The sequence below is a fragment of the Nannobrachium achirus genome (genome assembly GCF_963921795.1).
Source record: "Nannobrachium achirus genome assembly, chromosome: 22".
In the NCBI taxonomy this organism is placed as follows: domain Eukaryota; kingdom Metazoa; phylum Chordata; class Actinopteri; order Myctophiformes; family Myctophidae; genus Nannobrachium; species Nannobrachium achirus.
Window position 1 is genome coordinate 14,989,966 of NC_137829.1, and position 16,164 is coordinate 15,006,129.

At 44.7% G+C, this 16,164-nt stretch overlaps 2 protein-coding genes across 2 annotated transcripts in view; one reads left to right on the top strand and one right to left on the bottom strand.

Moving 5' to 3' along the window:
• LOC308308375 (ephrin type-A receptor 6-like) overlaps positions 1–16,164 on the top strand; it is a gene marked incomplete at both ends in the record, with an annotated part of 377,312 nt that overhangs the window by 148,391 nt on the left and 212,757 nt on the right. The gene's annotated exons all lie outside the window — the stretch shown is intronic.
• LOC308308075 (CCR4-NOT transcription complex subunit 2-like) overlaps positions 1–16,164 on the bottom strand; it is a gene marked incomplete at both ends in the record, with an annotated part of 72,486 nt that overhangs the window by 49,534 nt on the left and 6,788 nt on the right. The window contains one exon of the mRNA XM_080753444.1: positions 7,678–7,866. Coding sequence (XP_080609570.1) covers positions 7,678–7,866 — 189 coding nt within the window. The remainder of the gene's footprint in view (positions 1–7,677; positions 7,867–16,164) is intronic.

Here is a 16,164-nt window from a genome sequence, read left to right on the forward strand (position 1 = left end):
GCCTCAAGGGTGTCAGAGGCGTCAATTGGGTATGGCAAGGTATGGCAGCTGCCATCCCTTGGGGAAAAATAAAATAAAATGTACTTCTTAACTCATTTGTAGCCGATCCCGAGTATACTCGTGAAAAATACTCAAGTATTTAGAGTGCCGATCCCGAGTATACTCGCGTAAAATACTGTATATAGAGTAACGCCGGTTCTCCTACCCTATAGTCCGTTGGAACGTCCTGGCACGATCGGCCTCGCCGATTCATCATCATCACAGATCCACGTGCACAAAATAGTAATCCCATAACATGGAGGCCGACGGTGGATCTCATCTTTAATGTCCATTTTCTCCAAACAACACTTTAAAAGCCAAGGATGGCATTAGATTCAACGAGGCAACGACCGGCCATTTTAGCAACGGCATGGGGTGACGATGGCTTCAGTTGAATGACGTCATGACGTCAACCCGGAGGTGTTTACGCAATGGACTTCTGGCCTTCAAAATAAGATAATGGCAGCGTATGGTGCCTGCGAGAGGCACGCTGGACATTTAACCCGTTCATGTCTGGAGCACTAAATGTGTTAAAATAAATTCATCATGCCTGTTGCCAAGGTATGGCAACATGACTGGTGTTGTGCGCATGCAAGACACCAGTCATGTTGCCATACCTTAGCTTTTGCTGAACTGATGCCTCTGGTGGGCGCCGATCACAGCCCCCCCCCCCCTCCCCCCCCCCCAAACGCCCGCCCGTCAAACGGCAAACTATGATGGGCAGTTCCGTCTGGCCAGCCGGAGCGGCCGTTTAGCCTGCCAGGGATTTCAAATTGCGAGGCGTGCGCCGGCGAGGGGAAAGGCGGGCCCGCCGCCCAGCAGTTGGCGGTGACAGCTTCAATTTGGTCAGCGTGATTAGCCAACAGCGGGGGGGGGGGGGGGGGGGGCTTTCACCGAAAACGACAGCAAACGCTGTGTGGCGCACTGTCCTGTTGTCCGACGCACGGCGGAGAGAGAGAGATGGAGAAGACACCCTGCGAACGAGAACCAGTGGTGGGACAGTAACTGAGTACATTTACTCTGTTAGCCTCCATTGGCTCCCAGTTACTGAGTAGAAAACACTGATGTTGGCCTAAAAAGCAACCAAAGGCACGGCCTGAACCAACCCAACAAACCCTCCCGCACACTTCCAATTGCCCCCTGGTGGTGCAGTGGGGAAGTGCCTGCCCACCATTAGCAGAGATTGTGAATTCAAATCCACAAGGCTTATCCGACTTTGCCGAGCGTCTATCCACGGGTTTCCAACGCCCCACAGTGCATTGCGCAGACGTTGTTCCGAGCTTCTGGCGCCGCAGCCGAGTGTGATTTACAAGCTCACAACGGGTTGCATCTGCGACGCGACGTGAGCTTGTATGTCTGCTGTTAAACCGTAAGTGTGGTCCAAATAATCTCGCGGAAACAGGTGGATACGAACACAGGGGAGGTTGATATCTCTGCATTTGTATGTGTTTATCTTGCTTATTTAAGTCATTCTGCATAAGAACAGCTGCTAAATGCTTACATTTAAATTGTAAATTTACTCAACAATTGAGCATGTCCACAATTGACTATGTCCATTTTTCATTCATTTATTCTTCTACTCCATTACATCTCAGAGGCACATATTATTATTTGACAGCTTTAGTCCTATTTTATACATAAGCAATTGAACAATAGCCGATCTACAAGCCCACAATGCATTGCATGATGACACCTTGTGAGCTTGTACATCAGCTAAATAACGTTTGCAATTATATGTTTAAATGTTAGTATCTTTACCAAAGTAAAAGTACTAAAAACAATGTGTTGGCATGGCATGAAAACGTATATTGTCTGTTTACAGTTTACAGTTTAGGCATTTAGCAGACGCTTTTAATCCAAAGCGATTTACAATAAGCAGATAAAAAACATCACAATAATAAACAAGATAATAAGTCAGTATATTAACAGCAATATAACAATGTAAATGGATATCTATCTAGAGAAAAACACAATATAATCAAAGTTCTAAAAAACCTAAAAAACAAAAACAAATGCTAACTAGCTTCATGTATGGTCATTGATTTTACTGTAGTGCTAAGGGTTTAGGTGGAGTCTGAAAAGGTGAGTCTTCAGTCCACGGCGAAAGCTAGCGAGTGAGTCCGTTGTTCTAAGTGCAACATGGAGTTTATTCCACAATTTGGGAGCCAGGAGGGCAAACTGTCTCGGACGAGTGGATTTTTGCCCTGTAGTTTTTTAGCGAGGGTTCTGTCAGCATCCTCGCTAAAAACTCCAGGGCAAAAATCCTGTTGAGTGGAAGCCTCTTAATTATGTCATTCAAAAGTAGCAAAAGTAGGCCTGGGCCACAGGGTGGTGGTCCAGGCACCTAGGCTGGTAATCCAGTCCTTGCAGCGTCGCAGGTTCGAGTCCCAATCCTGACGACCTTTGCTGCTAGTCAACCCCCCCCTCCCCCCCCATCTCTCTCACCGTTTCCTGTCAGCCTACTCTACACCTATCAATAAAGGCAGAAAAAGCCCCCAAAAATATCTTAAAAAAAGGAAGCAGAAGTTACAGATTTCCAAGATCAAAACATGTAGCTTTGCAGTTGCGCAAATCTGATACTTTTGTGTGACGCTGTAGTATGATCAAGCAATGCATTCATTTACGAAAAAACACAACAAGTTAAAACATGCAGATAAGAGTGACGATATGTTTTTATGCCAATGCGTTTACTTTTACTAAATGAATACAGACCTTTTACTTGCAACCGAGTATTTCTACATTGTGTTACGCTACTTTTACTTAAGTGAGAAATGTGTACAGACACAAAACAATTAGTTATGCGCTCACTGCATTTGAACATATTGGTCTGACTGTCAACCACTGGCTCCTACCAGCTGTGCTTTTGCAGATACAAATTACTTTCTTGCATGCAAACGCACACACGCATGCACGCACGCACGCACGCACGCACTCAGACAAGATGTGCGCTCGAAGAAAGCAAACAGACAAGTGCACAACATCCGCTCATACACAAAACAGATCAAATTAATGTGTGTGTGTGTGTGCGTACATAACATACACACCAAACACACACACACACACACACACACACACACACACACACACACACACACACACACACACACACACACACACACACACACTGTAATTTCCCATGCAGACACTCATTGCGGGGAGCTGATGCGTTCTCGATATGATTTATTGATCATGTTGAGAACATTTGTTTCGCCCGCTGTGTTCAGTTAAAAAGCAATAAGATGTGTTACAGCCTGTGCTGTTGCGTTGTGTTGTGTTGTGTTGTGTTGTGTTGTGTTGCATTGTGTTGTGTTGTGTTGTAATACAATAACAGTAAAGTGATTACGGCATGCAGGGACACCGGTTTGATTTGTAAAGAAAAGCCTCCGCCTCATATTGTCTCTGTGCTTAGAGATCCATGGAGAATATTGGAATATTACACTGAGATGATGATGATGACACATTTATGTTCATACTTTACTGGAGTGGTTTCTCAAACTGGGAGCCATAACCTCCAGAGGGGTCGCCAAATAATATTGTAGGGATCGGTAGATTTTTATGCACAATAATATATAAACAGCTGCTGTGGAGCTGTCAGTTTGGCACCAGTCAAAGAGACAGTGGATGGCTGCTGCACAGTTCAGCACCATGGACAGAGTCACTATATTTGACCCAGGGGCATAGTTCTGCCGATTTAAAATGACTCCAATACGGAACTAAAACTTCCTATGATTGGCGGCTAGTTGCGCTGTTTCCCCCCCCGGCCGATCGCAAAAAGAATTTCCCACCATTGGATCCCATTCATTTTCCCCCTTTCGTTTTCTAACCTTAATTAACATTTTCATGAATACTGTATGGTTCCTATCGCTAGTTAAAAAATGCCTTTCAATCACATCATATTTGTTTTGTCGAAATGTGGTCCAATGTATTTTAAAATAAATGATAAAGTTACGGGGGGGGGGGGGGCGTGGCCAACTAAACTGATACCAGCCGGCTGTGTTCTTCTTCGTGTGCTGTATTTCGGGAGGCTCCGACCACATTCTCCCATGTATCCCTGCGTTCCACGTGACTGTTGGCAGCCAATACGGGGGGGGGGGGGGGGGCGTGGCCAACTAAACTGATACCAGCCGGCTGTGTTCTTCTTCGTGTGCTGTATTTCGGGAGGCTCCGACCACATTTTCCCATGTATCCCTGCGTTCCACGTGACTGTTGGCAGCCAATAGCATCTCTGATGCCTTTACAATTCTATGATGGCGACACCCATTCCAAGGGGTAGAAAGGGCCATTTGCGCTGCATAGAAACCAATGGCTTCGCTTCGTCCATATTTTTCTACAGTCTATGATCTATCCTCAGGGAGCTTCTCAATTCAGCACCATGGACAGAGTCACTATATCTAACTTCAGGGAGCTTCTCAGGTCAGCACCATGGACAGAGTCACTATATCTAACCTCAGGGAGCTTCTCAGTTCAACACCATGGACAGAGTCACTATATCTAACCTCAGGGAGCTTCTCAGTTCAACACCATGGACAGAGTCATTATATCTAACCTCAGGGAGCTTCAACACCATGGACAGAGTCACTATATCTAACCTCAGGGAGCTTCTCAGTTCAGCACCATGGACAGAGTCACTATATCTAACCTCAGGGAGCTTCTCAGTTCAACACCATGGACAGAGTCACAAGCCCCTTTTCGACTGCAGCTTTAGCATCACACTACACCACAACACACCACAGAAAAATATCTACATTTTACACAAAAGTATGCCTATCGGTAAGAAACAAATTGATCCTTTTAATTGTGATTATAATACAATATAAATTTGTATTAAAACTATCCTAATTATAACACACTATAATGGCTTATAACCGTGATTATAATACACTATAAAGTATTAATGTATCACTATGATAACTATATTACACTATAATAGATTATAATAGTGGTTATAACACAATAGATTCTATTATCATGTATTACAACTATATCCTGGTGGTCTAAATGAAAAGACAGTAAGTGATCGGTCATTATGTTTGGCCTTGTTTGGCCTAGCTCAGTACCACGTTTACCCCTGAATTGCTAGCCATGCCCCCTTTAAAAATATATTTTGGCGATTCCTGGGTCTGGTGATGCTCTCAATGGAGGGGCTAGCTCGGTTGAAAATCTGTACGGCAAATCAGCGACGCTGGCGCTGACGCTGGCGTCAGAGCTTCTGAGCAGCCTGGGCGGCGTTTTCCCACAACTCATCAGGTGCGATTCCAAATAACGCAGCGCCGGACCCATGCTTCCCTGCTACTGTACATGCCCAAACATAAACGTCGCCCGCCGCGGTAAGATGCGATCGTATAGATCTCGCTATGAAACATCAGTAGCAGACATGTTTTACTGTGTTTGATTACTAGTTAGTAGCACTCTTATTCTGCCGGTGTCTTTGGTTGGCAAGTAGCAACAGGTTAGCCAGCCACATAATAACACCAATAAGGCTCGCGTAACAACGACATCATATGCTTTGCTACTGTTGTGATTGATCAGGTGGTGAACCAATCGCAGAATACTGCCTCTTTGGCAACGCCCATCCCAGAAACGGCTGCAGCAGGAAGGGCTTTCAGACTGAATAATGGAGTGAAACAAAATGAAAATTCAGGCTGAGTGTCAGGCTAGCACAGTTCAGCACCTTGGACATTTTTAATACCTTAAAATAAAATACAAAACACAAGACCTTTACTGCGTCAAAAGTAATCAACAAACCACTGAGCATATATTGTCAAATATGGCCAGAAAATATAGGTCTTATGACCTAAGAAAGAGAGGTATTTTGAAGGTTCATTTGAAAGTCAATCATAGCCAATAGGAATATTGGAAAATTCTGACTGATACATCTTGATCGCATGATGCCAAAGAGAAGGTGTACTGATTTGTGTTAGTTATTTGGACCAAATCTGTAGGTGTAGTTACAGTAGCAAATGATTGTGTTTTGAATAATCCAGGGACATTTGTTATTTTGTACAACCTATGGTTCAAGAGTTAGGTAGGCATGTTGGCCTGCATTTGTGCAGTACTGCTTAATTTGCGTTGTGAGAGCTGTGGGAGAAAAATAACGGCATCCGTCAACACATTCCCACTCCCAAACTCGTCAGAGACGAGACGAGAGTTATATACTGACGTAAACTCAGACTCATTGAAACCTCTCTCTCCTTTCATTGTCAACGAAAGGATTGAATTTCAATGAGCCCCAGGCCGGCCCGATCCCAATCTATTAATAAAGAGATTGGCTCGAGCCCGGACGTATAATGAACTCACACTGTCAGGTCCAATTGGGCTGGCAGACACGCACACACACACACACACACACACACACACACACACACACACACACACACACACACACACACACACACACACACACACACACACACACACAAAGAGGTATTGTATTACTATACTCGTGAGGACAACAGCGATTTTATGAATGGCGTTTTTTATTGCCTTTCTACCGAGAAGGTTGCAGATCTACAAGCCCGCAACGTGGCGCGCAGTGACACTTTGTTTGTTTGTAGATCTGCCATTTTTCGGTGCCCGACACCAGTGTAAATCAGGCATATAACTCTATCTATAACCCCTAAACCTATCTGTTTAATCGTTAACCACACCCCAAACTGAATCTATTGTTAACATAACATATTTTTTCAATCATAAAGCAACAATTTTTCATCTATCTTTCATGTTATACTATCCTTGTGGGGCCACTTGGTCCTCACAAGTGTAGTAATAATAAGACCCGCACGCGCGCACACACAAACACACACACATGCACGCACGCACGCACGCTCGCACGCGCGCGCACACACAGATGCACAAATCCTTTGAGATCGGTGTGCATTTCTATTCATTTATTTATTTTTTAACTACTCGTAGCTGTCCTATTAGTGCCTGGTCAGAATTAATTTCTCGCCGCCGCTCCCCGTGTTATCAGTCCATAAAAGCAACATTTTATTAATAGAATAAATATAATAGGGAGGGATTTGTGGGAATGTAGCAACCATCAGCTTTTTCTCTCCTCTCTCTCTCTCTCTCTCTCTCTCTCTCTCTCTCTCTCTCTCTCTCTCACCATAAGCAGTAATTGATATTTGGCCCTGTTTTTTTTTCCTTCTTCCCGTTCGCCTAGGCTTTCTATTCCCTCTCTCTCTCTGTTCAGAAATGAGCTGTGGGTGCTCAGTGGGAAAACAGCTGAGCCGGTGGAAATGCAATTGGCTGCTGCGTGTGTCGGTGCATGAGAAAGGAAGATTATCCTAACGTAATGTCGGACTTATTAAACACCATTACACTCCATAGATCACACGCGGCTCTGAAAAGGATAGACTGCCTTCCGTCCACTGTGGGTGTGCCCGTGCATTATGTGGGTGCCTGTACTGCATGTGTGCCGTATGTGTTTATTGCGACCAAAGGTCGCAGTTTACCATGGGAAATGTCACAGCTTTTCTCCGTGTGTGTGTGTGTGTACACACATTTTTACAGTCTATGGGTTGCTTCCCTTGACACATCACTGTGACATCACAGGTGATATCACAGGTGACATCCCCTATGTAAACGTCCATATGTGGGTATTACCCAGAATCCCTTTTATGCCCATATATGAAGAACCCTGATGCAGCTCCTCCCAGAATTCGCAGGGATTGGAGGCCGGCCCACTCTCCTGTCCCGCAGCGTTGAGGAACTTTGTGCGAACAGTGCCGGCCAGCATCCAATCGTCCTGCATGTCTTGTGCCGAGTCAGCCTCGTCCCTCCAGCTGTCCGACTCCTCAGGGTCGTCCTCGCGGTCCCCAATTGTTTCTGGGAATGGGCATTCCCAGAAACAAAATCCCTTTTATGCCCATATATGGAGATATCTGATGTCATCTATCCCAGACCCTAACTGGTCCAAGAGCCTGCTTTACCTTCCCCAAAAACGGTAATAATAAGTCCATATATGTATATGGATATATATACATATATATATTAACACTTTGCCGTCCGAAATAGAATGGTTGTTGGTAGATTTGCCGTGAAATTTCTATTATTGTATTGTGATCTGAGACATAATATTATGTTTATAAACATGAGCCCGCCGCCCCTCCTTCTTGGACAGCGCCGTTGTTTTTTCTTTTTTTTCCCCCCCCCAGGTCATTAGCTCACCGTGATTTTCTCGATCTCCGTTGGGATAGAGTGGTGGTTTTGGCCGAGCATCGATCTCCCCGTGCGTTTCGCTGTGCGCGATCCGCGCGCATAACGATCCATGCATATAGTCCAGGAGTGACTGAACAGTCGATGTGTCCACTTTGGATAGCCTAGCACCTAGCACTCCAGCTCTGCTAGTGCTAACGTCCAAACAACAAGTGGGTGGGAGGAAGGAAGGCTGAAGAAGGAAACGCCATGAGAGTCACACGTGCTTGTGTGTGTGTGTGTGTGTGTGTGTGTGTGTGTGTGTGTGTGTGTGTGTGTGTGTGTGCGTGTGTGTGTGTGTGTGCGTGTGTGTGTGTGTGTGTGTGTGTGTGTGTGTGTGTTTGCATGTGATCTTGTGTGTGCCTGAATAAGATAACAAAGTTGGAAATAGCGATGACGATACAGAGGAGTGGACATAGAGGCTAACTGCTCGAATGTTTTGGTACTTTTCATGATTGGTTGGGATCCAGGAGGGAACCGGGTCCAACATTGAGGATCCCAGAGTCGGTTCCATCACATTTAGAAGTGTGTCCGGAAAAAGAGGAAAAGAATAGATAGTGATACTAATACTAATTTCAACCAGCTATGAACAGGACCTTCAGTCATTTACTGCTGAACAAAAGAGTTGGATAAAGTCTATGTGGGGTTAGTCTTTGGAATAAGGAATAGGTTGTTGGTCTGTCTGTCCGTCCGTCCGTTAGTCCGTCAGTCCGCCCGCCCGCCCGTCCGTCCACCCGCCCGTCCGTCCGTCCGTCCGCCCGCCCGTCCGTCCGTCCGTCCGTCCGTCCGTTAGTCCTTCCTTCCTTCCTTCCTTCCTTCCTTCCTTCCTTCCTTCCACAAGACCAGTTAAGGAGACCATGCAAAACGTGTGTGTGTGTGTGTGTGTGTGTGTGTGTGTGTGTGTGTGTGTGTGTGTGTGTGTGTGTGTGTGTGTGTGTGTGTGTGTGTGTGTGTGTGTGTGTGATTGAGAGAGAGAGAGAGAGAGAGAGAGAGAGAGAGAGGAGCGTTTCCGTGTCCAAGTACATTTGCACCTGCCCAGAATTTGTCCTCTGCATTTCGCAGCCATCCAAATGAACCGCGCCCAGGGAGCAGTTAGCGGTTCAGTGTATTGCTCAAGGACACTTCTGCATTTCACCGGGATCGAGGCCGGAGCCTTCCCCGTTCCCGGGGGAATGGGGGAAGGGGGGTTGAGGACCACTGAGCCACACACTGAATTTAGAGATCTGTGATAATCTGTAACGTCGCTGATAAAACGGTGAAAGTGTTGTACTTTCCTCAAACAGTGTGAACAAGAGATAAGATCCCAAAAAATAAAATGAGACGTTGAAGTCAAGGAGAACACTCTGTATCTGTACCATCTTTAATCTGGAACTATATGGTGCAGGCAAATAAAACAGCCGCAGTAATGGTATTATAGTGAACAATGCAGTATAATTGCTGTGCATGTGTGCGTGTGTGTGTGTGTGTGTGTGTGTGTGTGTGTGTGTGTGTGTGTGTGTGTGTGTGTGCACGCACGCACGCATCTGCTGGATTTGTTTTCCTATACTTGTGGCACAGATGTGCATGTGCATACTAGGGATGGGACTAGAAGCAATGTTATCGTTTACTGTGATAATCGTATCTTGGAGATTTAATTTATCGTGATATCGTCCTCCGTCATGCACGGGGATCAATTCACCTTTTATTTGCAGAGCTGCATATCCGGTACCACTTAAACCCTCTATATTTTCTAAAAGGTACTTATAATAATATGTACTTGATACAGTCTTTTTTTCACTCTTTATCAAATGTCTTTGCCGAAAAATAGCTGATCTAACAGCTCACAACGCAACGTGTTGCGATGCGTTGTGAGCTTGTAGATCTGCAATTTTTTGGCAAATGTTCCGCCCAGGATAATCATAATTCCACCACGGTGCATCCGGTTTGGCTGAGCGTAGATCACATATGTCAAACTCAAGGCCCGGGGGCCAAATCAGGCCCGTGATTGAATTATCTTCTGCCCGCGGGATGATATTTAATTACTATTAGAACTGGCCCACTGGCCACTGGTATAGTGCACATGCAATGTCTGGGATTCGAACCAAGGTCTCCCGCAAGAAATTCCAACATCTTCCCCATCAGACCAAAGGGATATATATCCCTATGGACTGGGGGAGATATTAGACTTTTGATGCCATCAGGCTTTGGCATTGAGTCACTCTGTTACACACGCACCACCATAATACTACAAGTCCCACAATGCACTAGCAGTGCATTGGCACGTATCAAGGGCCTGTGACCGCAAGCCCGCGTTTAAATAAATATTGAACCAGTCCCGCCCTCGACTTGTAGCATTTTTAAAATTTTGGCCCCCTGTGCATTTGAGTTTGACATCCCTGGCGTAGATAGATCCTTTTCGACGCTACGCTCTACAGGCCGGGCCATCACCTGACAGCAGGGGGTTTAGAAAGTGGGAGCTTTACTTACTGCCAGCGTGCCAGTAGGGTACAACAGAGGTGGCAAGCAGACGGAGGAATTAATTGGCATAACAACTAAATTGGGAGGAAAAGAAACAACAGTGTATTTCTCGGTTCCCCCGAGGGGGGGGGGGGGGGTGATCTCAAAGTCTGTATCATGCTTGCACAGGTTGTTATAGAGCGCCGCATGAGTCACACCTCCAAATACAGCGCAACATGCATCACTGTAATAAATGGTTTCGTCTCGACAATAAGGGACTGCGTCCTCCCGGTGGGGGCTCCTCCCTGGCAGGGGAGCCAGTACAACTGCAGGGGCAACACAGAAATGTGTGGGGAGGAATTAATTGGCACGACGGCTAAATTGGTGAGAAAATAATTGTCTACTTTGAAGAGGAAATAAAGCCTAACTTGCCAGGTTGTTTATTAATAAGTAATCAACCATGTTATGGGTGTGTATGACGTGCTCTGTGATGTGGACTGTTTGTGATGACAATAAGGTACTCGCTAGACCAGGGCCAAGGACCCCTTAGCTGAGAGAGATGAAACAGGGACCACCGCTGCATATTGTATAAAATCGTGTTGCAGATTTTTATAGATAGCTTCTTAGACTTGTTTCACTATCATTGGTGTTGTGTGAATTAATGTTTTTTCGTTTTTAGTTTTTTCCAGACATTTAACCACTTAAACCATCAATATTTAAGCTTACAACGCATCGTCTCTTTTTGAGTTAACATCCAAATGGACCCTCATGGATATTTTCCGTAGTTGGTTCCATTTTGATTTTTGCACTCTCAAAAGTTAAATGAACACTGACGATTTTACACTGTAGGGTCACAGAACACAGATAAACAGTGAGGGCGACTTGCCCTCCCTCGATAAACAGTTCTAGTGGATATTATTAAACAGAAAAAAACTGTTCACAGGTCTCGATAGCGATACGCAAAGGCAAGGTCGCAGGACAGGCTGCCTTCAAATGCAAGCAGAGTTTCAGACACGGGTCAGGAGAATAACAAGCCGAGTCCAAAACCAGAAAACTGAAATCTGAGACAGCAGCATGTCTAGAATTTTGTCGTTTTAGGGGCAAGGCCAATTGGCCTTTGTTGTTGTCAATTTTGGGAGGGCACAAAGGCCAAATGCTAAGGCAGGAAGGCCATCAAATAAAACAAGGTTTAGTCCATTGAAATAATTACCGTAATTCAATTTAAGGGTTAGGATGATTTTGAAATGTAGACTATCTTCAGTGAAATCTCAGCCCTGCATAAATCAAACTTACTGCATTGGTTATGGGTCATCAACCCCTGGGCTTGTGATGGACATTTTCCTCAATATATATTTTTGCCACGGACATACAAAATGAGTGGTCAATAATATTACCATGAATAAAATACTAAATGTAGTCCAGTAGACATGATGGAGAACACATGCTGTGTTTTTTTTTTTACTACTTTCTTACCTTCTTCACTTTCTAATTTTTCCAAAGTGATTGAACTTTTCAAAGCACTAACGGCAATTAGAGAAGAAATGTCAAATTGACATCATCCACATTAAAAAAACTGGTCTCTTTATTAGAGTGTTAATGTCAAAGGGCATTTGAGAAACGCAGCTCTTAAACTGTTCAGATCATTCAATGACTTGGAAGACATCTTTTGGTATGGTTCTCTGCAATGGCGTTTCTGGGTGTACTGGCACCAGTGGCCAGTGGTTCTCAAAGTCCAGGGGTCCTTGAGCGGGTATTAATAAGCAAAATTGCTTTATATCATAAAAACATGTTTAACAACTTTAAACCTATTTTATACTTCAGCATACAACAATGGACAGCAGGCATTGTGATGAGAATGCCTATTGTGAATATGAACAGAGTGGAATCTGTGGATAATCCAATATGATGAGTGACTTGCAATTATATTCCTTATATAAAACCTGGAGACTTGCAAGTCAGCTACTGTATACTGGCTGTAGTATTTTTATTTTTTAAATAGAAGATTTGAAGGGGACATGGACAAACGGACACATTGATGACCCCTGGCATTGGTTTAAGGATGGGGACGTAAAAGCTTTATTTTCATCCATGGCTTATCCCTAAACCTTTTTGCCATTTTTAACTATTTTCAAAAACATTTTTGAATATTTCAAATAGCTCACAACATGCCGATATACATCGGCTATTTTAAAAATAGTAAAACAAAGGCAAAGAAGTTCACATCAATAAGGGGTAAGTCATGTATAGCTGAGAATCTCAACAAAAGACACCGTTGTCTACAAGACAAGAAAGAGACACTGGTGTGTACATATTGGGGAATTTAAGGAGCCCGTTTCTACTTCCAAATCATTAAGCAAACAGCCCACCCCTTTCGCTGAACTATTTGGTTCCCATGGCGACGCATCTACGCAGCAGGCATTGTAACGCTACATGGAAAGGTAGCTCCTGCCGTAGTAGAAACGGCCGCAACGGCGGCAGGTTTATCTATCGAGCTCTGATCATTTCCGGCTGCCATTGTCATCTGCCGTAGCCGTACAAAGCTTAAATTGGCTATTGACAAGAAAGAGACAGAGGAGAAAGTGGTACAGTCAGCTGGGGCATTAAGGCCACTGTGGCCTCAGGTCATGCTATTTTTTGGAGGGGCACAAGGCCAAACAGAAGGGCAACGACGGCCATGGCCTTCATGGCCTCCCTGAAATTCCTGCCCTGGACAGCAGGCAAAAATGTCAGTAAAAAAAAAAAAAAAGGCAGAGTTTGTAACGGAAGACTGGATACCGGAGACAACAGGCACAACGTGAAGGTCAGCTTATCAGGCTGGGTCAGGAATAGGGATCTATAGATGTCACAACTTCTGTCCATATTCTGTCAACGTAGGCGAACATGCGCCACAAAATGTGAAAATGTTGTAGTATGATCTGGCAGAAAAGGCAGGCTATGAATTTTCTCTGTCGGGTGGAAACCTGTCCAAAACTAACCTGACTTGCGTCAGATGGTGGCAGTAGTGCGTAGGCTACCGCTCTACTTTACCATCTGAGATCTCTCGGGCAGACTCGATGTAAGGGGTGGGCCATTTTTTGAAATTCTTTAGCAGGTGATTGGATGTGGCCGTCTCTCTGTCACAGTCTGGGAGTGCCAACTCCAACCACTCATATTGGCCTGTCTGCATCCACGTGGTCTGCAATCAGACTCTATTGGCTCAGAGCCGCTCAGAGCCCGCCCGTAGCTGCCGCTGATTGGTCCGGCCCGGGGCTTTACGAGCGTTATCAACTCCCACCGAGAGATCTCAGATGGTAAAGTAGAGCGGTAGCCTACGCACTACTGCCACCATCTGACGCAAGTCAGGTTAGTCCAAAACTGTTATTTGAACTTAATTAACCCATTTTTCACCCAGTGCCAATTGCCTAAGCTGTAATCCTGGGCTCTGCTCTCCCTCTGCCAACCTGGGGAGGGCCACGAACTGAGCTCATGCTTCCTTCGGTGCATGAGGAGTGTGCTGGATGCTTCTTATCACCTGACAGGGGGGAGCTTCCCCGGTTGGATGTAGTGTGGAAGGAACACGTTATTCTAACCAGTTCCTCTCCCTTCCATCAGGCGCCCTGACTGGCCAAGGGGAGGCAGTATAGAGACCAGGATTACTTCATGTTTTTTGTGAGGGTACCTACCCTAGAGGACACAGGGAGAACATGCAAATTCCACACAGAAAGGCCCACCCCCAGGCCCACAGCGTCCCCCGGCGGGAATTGAAGCCAGGACCTTCTAGCGGTGAGGCGACAGCGCTACCCGACTGCGTCACAGTGCCTTAATAACTATTTATTATTATTTATTTTAAATAGCAGATCTACACGCTCACAATGTGTTACGATGTGGCGCGTTGTGAGATTGTAGATTGGTTATTTTTGTGTGAAGTAGGGCATTCATTTACATAGGGGGGAAAAACTTGAAAGTTCCTGACGAAAATACCAACAATACTAATTAGCCAAGGAAGCAGATGTGATGGGCCTCATCTGACAGGTCTAGAGAATGAGGAGAGATGCCAGGTGCCACGCACATTCGTGCACATGCACACACACACACACACACACACACACACACACACACACACACACACACACACACACACACACACACACACACACACACACACACACACACACACTCATGCACGCACGCAGTCGCACACACACACCTTAACAGACGGCACCAAAAAGCATGAAATATGAAGAGCTGCGGGCTGAAGTCCTGACAAAACTTTTTATGTATTCATTGTTATGCATTTGAAAGTGTTGAAAGTCCACGTCAAAACTTTTAAGACACTTTTTGCAGACTTCCAATTAACAGAATAAACAAAAACATACTTCTATGAGCTGTGCACGTCCCACTGCAGTACTGTCGCTTTGGTCAACATTCTTTTTTTGTTGTTGTTGGTGTCTAATGAAGGCTCTGTTCCATTCTGGTCAAACAGAGTCAGTGTGCTGATATATAGTGAGTTGGCTTAACAAAATTATCGGAACGAAGCGGATAAAAGCGCAAAACTTTTTTTTAGGCTTCTTTAGGACCTAACGATGGATTTTAGCCTTGGGTACCAAACTTTATTTTGAAAATTACCCATAGAATTATCCATAAGTTGGGCTCCCATCGACTTTCTATAAAGGAGGAAAATACCCAGAAAAAAATCCTAACTAGGGGTTTTTGTCATGATTCTGAATCCATTGCAAGCATTTGTTTTGCACACAAAAACGTTCCTTGGGCTAGAAATGGCCACACAAAACGATGGTTTAGTGATGAGTCATCACTTTTCACAGTTTTGTGGGTGTTTTTTACACCAGTGGTTCTCAACCTTTTCAGACCACGGGCCCCCCAAATAATCATATTTTAACTGGGGACCCCCCCCCACCCTGAGGAGTACTAAGAGTTGAGGCATTACATTTTGTACAACACGGTTCTATTGCCTCTGATATTTGGCCATATTAGATGCATTAAAAAGTCCTTAAATTGTTACTTTAGAAATGTGCAGATACCCTCTAGAGTCTTTACACTTAAACTTATAAAGGTTGGTTTGTTTACTGTTGAGTGAGAAAAGAATGTTGCACATCATCTGGGGACCCCCCAAAATAATTTGAGGACCCGACCCACAGGTTGAAAACCACTGTGCTACACCAGTGGGCCTCAGGGTATGGTCCATGTACCCTCATGGTTCTTTGAGGGCATTCCAAATGGCCCCCTACGTGTCACGGGTACATTTTTACACTCAGAGTTATGGGGTCGTTGAAATTAAAGATTTTTTTAAAACTAATGTGCTACACTATATGGTACAGAACCTTAAAGTTATACCATGTAACTTTTTTTATAAAACAAATCTTAAAATTGTCCTAACTGTTAAATCGCTAAAGTTTTAGAACCCCCACTCTGTTATTTTCAGCTTCTGAAGCCTTCTCTTTATATGTTTTCTATGAGTTGTGAGGGGGGGAGAATTTCCCGGCAAAATGATGTCAT